General features: G+C 47.1%; 1 protein-coding gene across 1 annotated transcript; it reads right to left on the bottom strand.

Annotated features, from left to right (window-relative positions):
- Nucleotides 1-1,409: 1,409 nt before the first annotated feature.
- On the bottom strand, nucleotides 1,410-11,983 carry snrpe (small nuclear ribonucleoprotein polypeptide E). Its single transcript, XM_068007628.1, has 5 exons — nucleotides 11,826-11,983; nucleotides 9,836-9,862; nucleotides 9,447-9,509; nucleotides 8,137-8,215; nucleotides 1,410-1,646 (listed from the first exon to the last, which is right to left on the bottom strand). The coding sequence occupies exons 1-5, from the start codon at nucleotides 11,877-11,879 to the stop codon at nucleotides 1,591-1,593; spliced, it is 279 nt and encodes a 92-aa protein (XP_067863729.1). The 5' UTR covers nucleotides 11,880-11,983; the 3' UTR covers nucleotides 1,410-1,590.
- Between the last annotated feature and the right edge of the window lie 108 nt (nucleotides 11,984-12,091).

Genomic DNA, 12,091 nt, shown 5'->3' with positions numbered 1-12,091 from the left:
GATAATGAAGCAGTCCGAGCCCGCATGCAGCAAGACCTGGACAACATCCAGGCTTGGGCTCATAAGTGGCAAGTAACATTCACGCCAGGCAATGACCATCTCCAACAAGAGGGAGTCTAACCACCTCCCCTTGACATTCAACAGCATTACCATCGCCGAATCCTCCACCATCAATATCCTGGGGGTCACCATTGACCAGAAACTTAACTGGACCAGCCATATAAATACTGTGGCTACAAGAGCAGGTCAGAGGCTGGGTATTCTGCAGCGAGTGACTCACCTCCTGACTCCCCAAAGCCTTTCCACCATCTACAAGGCACAAGTCAGGAGTGTGATGGAATACTCTCCACTTGCCTGGATGAGTGCAGCTCCAACAACACTCAAGAAGCTCGACACCATCCAGGACAAAGCAGCCCGCTTGATTGGCACCCCATCCACCACCCTAAATATTCACTCCATTCACCACCGGCGCACAGTCGCTGCAGTGTGTACCATCCACAGGATGCACTGCACCAACTCGCCAAGGCTTCTTCGACAGCACCTCCCAAACCCGCGACCTCTACCACCTAGAAGGACAAGAGCAGCAGGCACATGGGAACAACACCACCTGCACGTTCCCCTCCAAGTCACACACCATCCCGACTTGGAAATATATCGCCGTTCCTTCATCGTCGCTGGGTCAAAATCCTGGAACTCCCTTCCTAACAGCACTGTGGGAGAACCTTCACCACACGGACTGCAGCGGTTCAAGAAGGCGACTCGCCACCACCTTCTCAAGGGCAATTAGGGATGGGCAATAAATGCCGGCCTCGCCCACATCCCAAAAACGAATTTTAAAAAATTCAAAGATGCTGAACTGCTTATGGAAACCATTTTTCTGCTGGGAACACAAATTTGAAGTGTTTGCACAACTCAAACTGTAACTGGCAGACCATAAAAAAGCTTTACCTTACTACACAATGGCACAAAACAGTTTCTCACCTACAATTCTTCATAGCGAGCTTACAACGCCAACTATACAATCACAAGGGTCACCAGGGGGAGGGGGAGGGAATATAATTTAAGTTTTTCCACAAGTTCATGAAATAATCAGAACTGTTCAGCAATGACAGGCAGCTTTTGGTATTCTCCCACTTTTGTTCCCTACCCCCTGAAGATGTTGACTGACACTTGGGTATGGTCCCGAGAGAACAGAGATCAACAGTAGCTGTGTAACTGCTGTTCTGGCTGAGATCAACTAAATGATTGGACAGGGCAAGAGTCTATTTGGCGCAATATCATTCTTTTTTTTGTTGTTCCAAACAGCATCTTATCCAATTTGTGCTTGTGGTAATTGCAAATCCTAGTAACAAACTAAAGTAGATGAGATTGTTTCAATCGCGTCTCAAACAGTGATTGAAATGGAAGAATTGTTGGTTACAACACTTTTATTTCAGAAAATCATGTCTCAGTTACAAAAGCACGTCTCAGTTTAACCTTTTGCGCCATGAGATCGACAGCTAGTATCCAAAATGCTACTTTTCCACGCCAGTTGTAAGTCATTAGCCAATAATGTAGAGTACAGAAAATCGAACTCCGATGATGCCATTCCTAGGTGTGAACACTCTGTAGCAAGGTGATGTTGTCCCCTTTTAGCATAACACGGCCTGAAAAAGGAAAGAAAAACCCATAATACAAAAACAGTTTTTGTTTTAAATGAACAACTGCTTCCCTATAATATCCTCCATATGAGAGAGTAGGCAGCCGAGGATTGGCATGTTGTTCAATGGTAGGGGGCATCATACCTGCCATCTGTGCATACAACATGGGTAACTGGTTAATTTCTCCCCTCCTTAAGGCCAATTGTGCGGTACCTGGAATTCCGACACAAGATCAGCTAACTCAGGATGATTTAGGAATCAAAACCGGAACCTAATAGTCTGTCCATGTCAGCTTGGCTCAGTTGATAGTACTCAGCACCGAGTCAGGAGGTTGCGGGTTCAAATCCTAACCTAAGATTCGGCACATAATCCACTACTCAAAAATGTGCTGCATTGTTGGAACTGTATTCTTTCAGATGAGAGGTCAAACCATAGCTATCATCTGCCTGTTCAGATGGACATAAAAGATCTTCATTATTTGAAGAGCGGGGAAATTGGCCAACATTTCTCCCTCAATAAACACTGCCAAAAACAGTGACTGGATAGTCATCTCATTTGCTGTCTGTGGGATCTTGCTGGCTACAAATTGGTACCACGTTTGCCTATACAACGGTGACTGCACTTATTTGTTGGGACATCCCAAGGGTGCTAAAAAGACACTATTAAATGCAAGTTCTTTTTATGCCTTAACTACACATTTGTTTTAACAGCAACCATCAGGAAAGCTCTATTAAAATTTGTGCAAAGAATAGTTCACAGACCTGGAGGCTGCCAGGACTATTGTGCAATATTAACAAACATATGTAAATTGAAATACACACAAAAAGCAGTATTTGACAGCAAAATCTTCCCAATTAAAGTAGCCAATCACCACTTGTTTGAGCTGTTTACTACATATTGAGAAAAAGGGGAAAGAAATGACTTATCACATCCTCATGACACCATAAAGTGCTTCACAACCAACTAACTGTAATTGACTGTAAAGCGTGTAAGGGCACCCCGAGGGCATTACACAGCAAATAAGACGAATCACCAGTTAATCTGTTTTTGGTGTGGGAAGCATGTTCGCCAGTACACCAGGAGAATTGAAAGCCCTTCTTTGAATAGCGATCTGGGATCTTTTACCTGTACAGGTAGATAGGGACTCAGATTAATGCCTCATCCCAAAGGTGGCACCTCCCACAATGCAGCACTCGCTCAGAACCTAGGCTGACATTTCAGTGCAGTAATGTGCTCAACTCCTGGAGCAGGGCTCGAACCCATTTTATCGGCTTTGACTCAGTGCTACCAATTAAGCTAAGCTGGCAAATGATCGTGTAGCAACAGAAACATTAACAAAAGCCATTAAAATGGAAGCGAGAAGTGAAAGGCCTCAAGCGTAAAATTTAGACACCAACCTGTTGCAGTTCCCGTTTAACTGCATAGACAAGGCAATGATATAGGTCTTAAATATCAAAACTGGCCGATATGCATCGTTCCCTAATCATCGTTAAGTATTTGGGAGACTGTACCTCCTGAAGAGGTAAACTGTACACCATTGGATCCAGTTAATACTCCTTTAAACTATTTTCTATATTCCACTAAGTGATCTAGTTGAGCATACAAGTCAAATTAAAATTTCAGCAGCACAATACAACTAGATTTCAACAATTCAAAGAATTACACCAGGATGCAGCATTTTTTCCTCTACCATTCCATTTTTTTTCCCTTTCCTGATAACAGTGACTTATACTGGGGCACAATTTCTCAGTGCTGACAGCCATCTAGTACCTTGACCAAGTGACCATAGTGCCAAAAGACTATTTAACATCAGAGAGAGTGCATGACAACCAGACCTGATCCTATCCCCAACCGACATCCACAGCCACAAACCTGTCCCCAGTTAGCAATCAGTCAACCTGGCTAATTTTCTCTGTTGCTAGCCCTGAAGAATTTAGACCAACTGCAGCGCTTCTCTGCTGGTGGTCAGTTAACTCACCACATAACCATGGCTCTCCTTGTTTCCTAGTATTACATTACTTGGTGCATACCCTTTAAGTAATTTCAGACAACGTGAGCTTCGCTTGCTTTGTAGCAGCATTTTCATGAGGCTACCTGACTGTAATCCAACACAAACGTCAACAAGACCACCTCAATTAATTTCCTTTCTGATCAAAATGGTGAAATCTCACCAGTCAGATGCACCAACGACAGAACTTAGGAGGCATGGAGCAAAGAGAGAAAAGAGACACAGCCAAGAGGAGAATACATCTTGGCAGATCTTAAGCGAGGATAGACTTTTTACACAACTTATTTTTGTTCTAAATTTTTTATAACAAGATATAGGGGGAAAAATTGGATAAGGGTCGTTTTTGGGCAGGGGTAGCGTGATGCCCTATTACCCCGCACCCGATGGCCTCTACGCAGGCTGCCTGCTACGTACCATGATATCTCCATGCAGCCTGCGCCGCTGAGAGGCTGCACTGAGAATGCGGAAATTGGAAATGGGGCGTGCTCAGTGCATGCCATCAGCAGCCTGCACCTCTTGAAGGTGCAGGTGTACATTTACATTTTAAATGCGACGTGCACAGTTCACCAGCAGGAGGGAAAAATGGCCGCAAGGATGGCAGGACCAGCTCGAGAGAGGGCTCCACGCTTCTCCAATGATGCACTGGAGGCCCTGGTGGAAGGGGTGGACGAAAGGAGGGCGAACATGTACCCGCAGGGTGGCAGAAGACCCTCCAGACTGCAGTTCCACAGTCATTGGCAGGCTGTGGCGCAGGAAGTGAACATCAGGTGCATGGCACCACGCACGTGGGTGCAGTGACAAAAGAAGTTCAATGATTTGACACGAGTGGGCAAGGTAAGTGAATGCAAGTGTTAAGTGGCACATCCTATCAACTGCACCACTGCTCCACGCATCACACTCTCAGTCACCCACCCACCAACTAACACTGCCCATCCATATGCAATGCTGCACTCGGCATGCGGCATCTCACCTACATATAGTACCACACTTGCAGGCCACATAACCACAACTCGCAGGTCACACACACTGGCAACTTTTCGACCACGACAGGCACATCACCCACACATCTTGCAGGATACTCTGACACTGATACTCCTCTGTCTTGCAGGAGAAGGTGGTGTTTAATAGCCGGCAGCAGGAGAGACCTGAGGGTGGACGGGAAGCTTACACGTCCTCACCCGCCTAGAGGAAACAGTGCTTTGGACCATCAGGTGGGCCGTTGCTGCAGCCGTGACAACATGCTGCGCTGGAGGTGATGAGAAACTGGGCACAAGCGTGCAGGTGCTGGGCCCGGGGGGGGGGGGGGGGGGCAGATGGATACCACAGATGCCAGCTCACCAGTTCTGCTGCAGAGGAGTGAGATGAGGACTTCGATGGGCCATGCTACAGAAGACATCTGATGGGCGTAAACTACCAAATGCTTGGGGCGCTGGAAAGCCTGCCAGAAAGCCTGCTCACATTGAGAAGGGGCATGGAGGAGTCCAGCTCCAACTTGGCACAGGGCTTTGCGCAGAGCTTGGAGCCCATCCTTTCTAACATCAGCACACCTGTGGAACCCACCATGATGCAGAGTCTGATGTTGCAGCTTCCATTGCAACACAAACTGATGTCATCAAAGGTCTGCAAGTCACGGTTGCTGCTCAGACTGCTGCTATCGTGGCTCTGAGGACCGCTGTGGAATGGGGCTTCCAGGGCGTCACAGCGCTCCAGCAATCCGTTCTCCAGCTGATCACCAGGATTGCAGAGGCGCCGCCTCGAGGCAGTGGCACCATGGCAGCCAGACCTGCTCCCCTCTCAGGACGACAACATTCCTGCTCCCGCCTCTGCCCCTGTTGTTGCCTAACGGCCAGCCAGGCCAGACTGCTGCAGCCAATGCTGAGATGGTGCAGTCAGAAGCTGGGCCCTACTGGCCCAGAGCTGCTCGAGGTCATCCTCCAAGGCCATATGCATGCTCCTCCATTGAAAGCCAGCAGCTTCCCACCACCCAAGCTCCAGCCACTGGGGAAGCACCTCGTAGGAGCACTAGGATAGGTAAAGGCATACGAATGACAGGTACTAACACAAAGCATAAGGGTGAATAGTCCTGTTCTGTTTGCATAGGTACTAAATATTTCTGGATACAAGGTGTTCAGAAAAGATAGGGAAGGAAAGAAAAGGCTGGGGGGGGGGGGGGGGGGAGGGGGAGGGTTGCAGTACTGATTAAGGAGAATATTGCAGTGCTGGAGAGAGAGGTTATCCTGGAGGGGTCAAGGACAGAATCTATTTGGTTAGAGTTAAGAAATAAAAGAGATGCCATTACACTACTGGGTGTGTTCTATAGGCCACCAGCTAGTGGGAAGGATATGGAGGAGCAAATTTGCAGGGAAATTACAGAGAGGTGCAAAAAGCTATATAGAGAGCAGTGATAACTGGGGACTTCAGCAATCCTAATAACAGACTGGGATAGCAATAATAAGGGGCAAAGAGGGGGAGGAATCTTTGAAATGTGTTCAGTATAACTTTCTTAACCAGTACGTTTCCAGCCCAACGAGGAAGGAGGCATTGCTGGACTTGGTTCTAGGGAAAGAGGCGGGCCAAGTGTCAATGTGGGAGCATTTATAGAATAGCGATCAAAGTATCATAAGGTTTAGAATAGCTATGGAAAAGGACAAGGACCACTCTAAAGTAAAAATACTCAATTGGAGGAGGGCCAATTTCAATGGGATGAGCGCAGATCTGGCCCAGGTAAATTGGAATCAATGATTGGCAGGCAAAACTGTAAATGAACAGCAGGTGGCCTTTAAAGAGGAGATGGTTCGGGTACAATCTAGGCACATCCCCACTAAGCAGAAAGGTAGGGCAACTAAAGCCAGAGCTCCCTGGATGACAAAAGAGATAGTGAGTAAGATGAAATGGAAAAAAAGGGCATATGACGGATGTCAGGTTGATAACACAAGTGAGAACCAGGCTAAATATAGAAAGTTCAGAGGGAAAGTGAGAAAGGAAATAAGAGGGGCAAAGAGAGGGTATGATGGCGAAGCTGTGCAGCATACCACCATGAATCTCCCCACCCGCTCAGCGGAGTACTGCAAGACTCCTCCAGACCTGTCCAGGCAGCGGAAGCACTGGTTGAGGAGGCCTATGGTGTGCTCCACGATGTTCCATGTGGCAGCATGGCTCTCACTATAGGCCTGCTATGCACGTGTGCATGAGCTCCTGCCTGGAGTCATGAGGGGATAGCCCTTGTCGCCCAGTAGCCAGCCTTTGACTTGCCGAGGCGGGTGAAAGACAGCTGGCACGTTGGACTGTCGCACGACGAAGGCGGCATGACTGCTCGTAGGGTAGCGGTCATCAACCTCCATGACTCGACACGTGTGGTCGCACACCAGCTGCACGTTGAGGGAGTGGAAGCTCTTTCGATTGACGAAGACAGCCGAGGTGATATGCGGGGCACGCAGGGCACCCTGCACCATGGGGAAGCCAGCAATGCAAGCAAACCCCTGTGCTGGCTCGTTCTGCTTGTCTATCGAGAAGGAAGGTGATGAACCTGTTCTTCATCTGGTACAGTGCGTCTGTGACCTCCCTTGTGTAGCAGTGCACGGCATACTGCGAGATGTGGCACAAGTCGCCAGCAGAGGCCTGAAACGATCCTGAGCCGTAGAAAATCAGCACCACAATGACCTTCACAGTCACAGGCAATGCTGTCCTTGCCCTGCTACAGTTGTAGCCGCACCAGTTGACAGATCTTTGTCATGGCTTCCTTGGTGAACCTCAGGCGTCAGATGCAATCCTCCTCGGTCATGTTGAGGTAAGAGAATTGGTCCCAGAAGGCCCTCATTGAATAGGGCCTCCTGCTCAGTGCCCTGTGCCACCTTGTTCTCCCTCTCCTCGCAGCTTGACCTGCTATGCGTGGCCTCTCTGCATGCTCCCAGCCATGTTCAATGCCCAGCAGGAGCCCGAGCAGACACCCATGGTTGCCAGGAATGTTGTTCAACCACGGCTGTAACTTTCTGAACCGTAAGGCAGTACCTGTCAAATCACTCTCAAATGTACTCTAGGAACTCTCAGTAGGTACAGGGAGCTTCAAAAAGCACTTCCTATTCCACCAGCAGCCAGAAGCAATAATCCAACAACTGATCTGCACGGTCCCTTTAAATAGCACTAGTGGGGGGTCCTCCAGGCATTCCAAGACATGTTCAGATGGTCAGGGTTAAGACTGCGCGTTGAGTTGAGCGTTAATCGCCAAAATGGTGTCTTTAAATCAGCGTTGCACACTGATTGCATGCATTTTCTCCCTACTTTACATGCTTGCAGCGTTCGTTATCTGCACCTGCGCTAATTCCTGTACCAAGATGGGGTCCGGCTCACGTCACGCTGGAAACGTGCGTGCGCAGCCAAGACACCATCTTGGATGTTGGAGAGGCCGTGTACCGCCGAAACAACGGGTGCTACACAGCCCAATTTAGCGCCCACAATACTGGAAGAGCAAGGCCATATTAACCCACTTACCCAACAGTTTCCTTGCTTTCGATTTCATGTGAATTTCCTCTGCGTCATCCAAAACAAGGTTCATGTATTCATCAAACCCCTAAGAAGAAAAAAAGAGGCATTAATTACTTTCTACAATACAACAAATAATCTCAGCTGGGACTGTTGCTTGTCAAAGTCACACAGCAGAGGACATACACAAATCAGGATCAAAATTCAGAGTAACCTTAGGCTAAGAAGGTATCAACCCTGCTCCAATATAGTGCAGCAAACTAATAGGTTTTATTTCAAAGCAGAGACTTTTGTGGCCATTGAAGAGTGCACACTCAGCACAGCACAAACCTGCTGAAAAGGTGTCTGAATAGATTTGTACTGATCATGTGCAATATTTCTTTTCTTCTTTATATGCTGTCTCCTTTTACATCCCAATGAGCTGAATTATCAGGTTTTTTTGGTGATAATTAGGGCCACTGGTTTAATTAAGTCACATTTTGCTTTCATTATGCAACTCTGGCATTTTACTAGTGTTTGGGATCAAGTCCCACAAATCAGTCAATTTTCCCACGGAAACAGAAAACCAGCAGCTTTGCCTACAATATACAACGGGGTCGTTATGTGCAATTGGTTGAGGGAGGAATATTGACCAGGATTCCAGAACTTGCTGATCTTCAAATAGTGCCATGGTACCTAACATCCACCAGAACAGGCAGACAGCACATTAGTTTAGCATCTCACATAAAGGACGGCACCAACAATGCTAATTTATGCCTAAATCATTGATTTTGTCAAGACACAAGAGCACAACTTTACAAATTAAAAACTACAAACACTAGGAATGCACACGTCTGTGCTGAAGAGAAACCACAGGTTAACGTCCTGGGTTTACACACTCAACTCTGAAACATTAACCTATCTTTTCAGATGCTGACTGACCTGCTGTATATTTGCACCATTTTCTACCAACGTTACCCTGCAACCAACTTCTAGTAGGCACAAAAGGCTGTTCCTTTTTTGGGGACGCATCTCTAGATTGCCTGAGGTTAGTGTTTGTGCTTGGATCATGAGGGTACGTTAAAGGTGAAATGAAAAACGCGTTCCATCACTCTGTCTTGTAACTGTTTGTACAGCAAAAGGTTACATCACAAAATTCACTGCAATCACATTTAGAGTGAAGATAACATCGCTACAATTGATGGTTATCTCCGTCTGAAGGCACTTCAGACTTTCTTGCCAGTTGTTAGCCAACGGAGTCTATCCTGCTTTCCACAGTCCATCTACACCATAAAATTGTTAAAGGCACATCAGAACTACAGTTTAACTTTCATACTTACAATTATACAGCCTTCTATCCTCATGTTGACTTGCTCATATAACCATACTTGGATCCTGGATCGCTACAGTTAAAACAAAAAGACATCTAAGCCAGGAACAAATTATTAAAAGACAGTGCAGCACTCCCTCAGTACTGTACTGAAATGTCAGCCTAGATTATGTGCTCAAGTCTCTGGAGTGGGGTTTGAACCTACAACCTTCTGACTCAGGCAAGACTGTTGCCACTGAGCCAAGGCTGACTCCTGCACGATTCAAATTGGACTTTGCTGAACTAATGTAGTAAACAAAGTAATTAATAAGCTGCATACAATTATAATCAGGTTTAACAATTAAGCATCACTACCACAATCTTTAACTATGTAAAAATACTAAAATTAAGTGTACTTACATTCTGAAGATATCTGAAAATAAGATTCTGTTGCACCTTCAGTTAAGGAACACAGACATATGCAAATTATACTGTAAACATCTCTATAGAAAGACGAAGGGTCATCGACCTGAAACGTTAACTGTTTTTTCTCCACAGATGCTGCCTGACTTGCTGAGTATTTCCAGCATTTTCTGTTTTTATCTCTATAGCAAGATCTGTACATACCCAACATGCTCTCTATAATCAGTCTGCAGTATGGTCACCATTCTAATGCAATTATATAATTACTGCTACCTCTGAATTGCTTACAACCACATCACATGACTATAATCTTCCCCCAAATGGCCATTATTCATGTAAGCCTCAAAAGTGAATGGTGGCAAATTATTCAACTACAAAGAGCATCACAAGCCCAATCCTACCCTTACCCAACATTCACATACATGCACCTCCAGAAGGCGTTGCTGGGGGTCAGGAAGAGGGACAACAACAAATTGCATTTATATAGCAGCTTTAACATCGTAAAACGTTCCAAGGCACTTTGATTATCAAACAAAATTTGACACCGAGCCACATAAGGAGATATTAGGACAGGTGACCAAAAGCTTGGTCAAAGAGATAGGTTTTAGGGATTTGATGGGGGGAGGGACAGTACCTGAGGAGAGGGAACTGTTAACAATATCAGCTAACATGGGGGCCAGGAAGGGAAGTTGGATGGTCAGCAGTTTGGTGGGAATAGGGTCGAGGGAGCAGGAAGTAGATCTCATGGTAAAGACGAGCTCGGAGAGGGCATTTGGGGAGATGGGAAAGAAACTAGAGAAAGATGCAAGTTCAGGGCTAGGGCTGGGGGGAACCGTAGGGGAAGTTTGGCTTGGTAAGCTGGGGAAGGGAGGGAAGCAACAGCTGAACAGATGGTCTCAATCTTAGTGACAAAGTAGTCCATGGACTGTTGTATCCACACCTGTCCCTTGCTAAGATCAGATAACTCTGCAAATTGGGATAAAACCCCAGATCTCTCTGATTCGTATGGATCTGGGGGTGCTCCCTCAGAGACTAACACATTTATTGGTGCCATAATCCGGTCTGACTACTGAAAGTAGTGTCAGATTCGGTATATTTATAAAAATTCCATACGACATGCCTGCAAGCTACTATTAAAAATCTTACATCTTCACATGCCCTCAACTTTTTCTCATTATAAATTCCCATGTCCACATTTATCATGGAAACTGCCCAAGTGAACTTGTTACGATGTAAAAACACCCTCGTGCCTGCGGTGGTGCCTTTGTTGGGAGGAAGGGTGCAATTATAGGGCAACACGTTTACACAAGGCAGTTGCCATTAGAAACATGGATATGAGAATTTATAATGGCAATATAAAAAAATAAGGAATACTTTGAAGTGGGGATTGAATTACATTCGGCACCATTCATCCCATGACCCTTAACTTCACTTCACCTGAAGACTGTTCTTGGTCTACACTCCCCATGTACAGAACCACAGGTGATCAATGAGTGAATATAAAGTATTTTACACTGAACCTCCGCTCTGGCCCACAGCTCACCACCCCCACCCCCCCATTACATGTCATAGATCAGATCATTTATTTAAATTTAATACTCGCCGGAATTCCAATTATTTTTCGCGGTTCAGATAAATAAGGACTCGCTTTTCGACTAAAAAGCTCAACGAAACACTCTGGAAAACTCCACGTCAAGGGTTAAATTGAAAATGAAAACCAAGGCGGCACATGGCGCTTGTGTGAGGGACACGGACACCGGCGCGGGGTCCGCATCACTCGCCGGGGTCGGGTCACTAACACCGGGGGAAGGGGAATGCGGGCTCAGGCCCGATCCGAAAGGCCTAGCGTGAGAGAACGAGTGACCAGGCCCCACCGCCCACCCCGGGCGCGATCCCGGCCCACAACTTCCCCGCCAACCGCCGCCGCGTCTCCCATTCACATCCTCCCCCCCCGGCTTCCCTCTCCGACCCTCCGTGTGAAGGATACGATGGGCTGCACCATCACTTTCTGTACTTTCGGCGCTTGCCCGCGGTACGCCATGGCTTCGGCTCCAACTCCCTTCTCGATTGGGGGGGGTTAAAAAAAAACCGGCAGCAAAATGGCGGCTCCGACTACCCGCCACCAACGCCGTGACCTCTCGACCCGGCCCGCGGAGGATTCTGGGAAACACGCGGCGCCGTGACCCCTCACCCCCCCCCCCCCCCCCAGCGCCGGCTGCCATGGCAACGATGCGGAGGCGGGCCCTCTCTCCC

The sequence above is a fragment of the Heptranchias perlo genome, chromosome 27 (assembly GCF_035084215.1).
Source record: "Heptranchias perlo isolate sHepPer1 chromosome 27, sHepPer1.hap1, whole genome shotgun sequence".
NCBI lineage: Eukaryota > Metazoa > Chordata > Chondrichthyes > Hexanchiformes > Hexanchidae > Heptranchias > Heptranchias perlo.
Note: the sequence above shows the minus strand (reverse complement) of the source record. Positions and strands in the feature narration are given on the sequence as shown.

Bases quoted from the DNA above. Each gene is read 5' to 3' on its own strand.
- snrpe (XM_068007628.1), bottom strand. From the start codon at position 11,879: ATGGCGTACCGCGGGCAAGCGCCGAAAGTACAGAAAGTGATGGTGCAG. The intron at 9,863-11,825 runs GTATCCTTCACA...AAGGTGCAACAG, and splicing joins AAGTGATGGTGCAGCCCATC to AATCTTATTTTCAGATATCT. The intron at 1,647-8,136 runs GTAAGTGGGTTA...TTCCTTTTTCAG, and splicing joins GAAAGCAAGGAAACTGTTGG to GCCGTGTTATGCTAAAAGGG.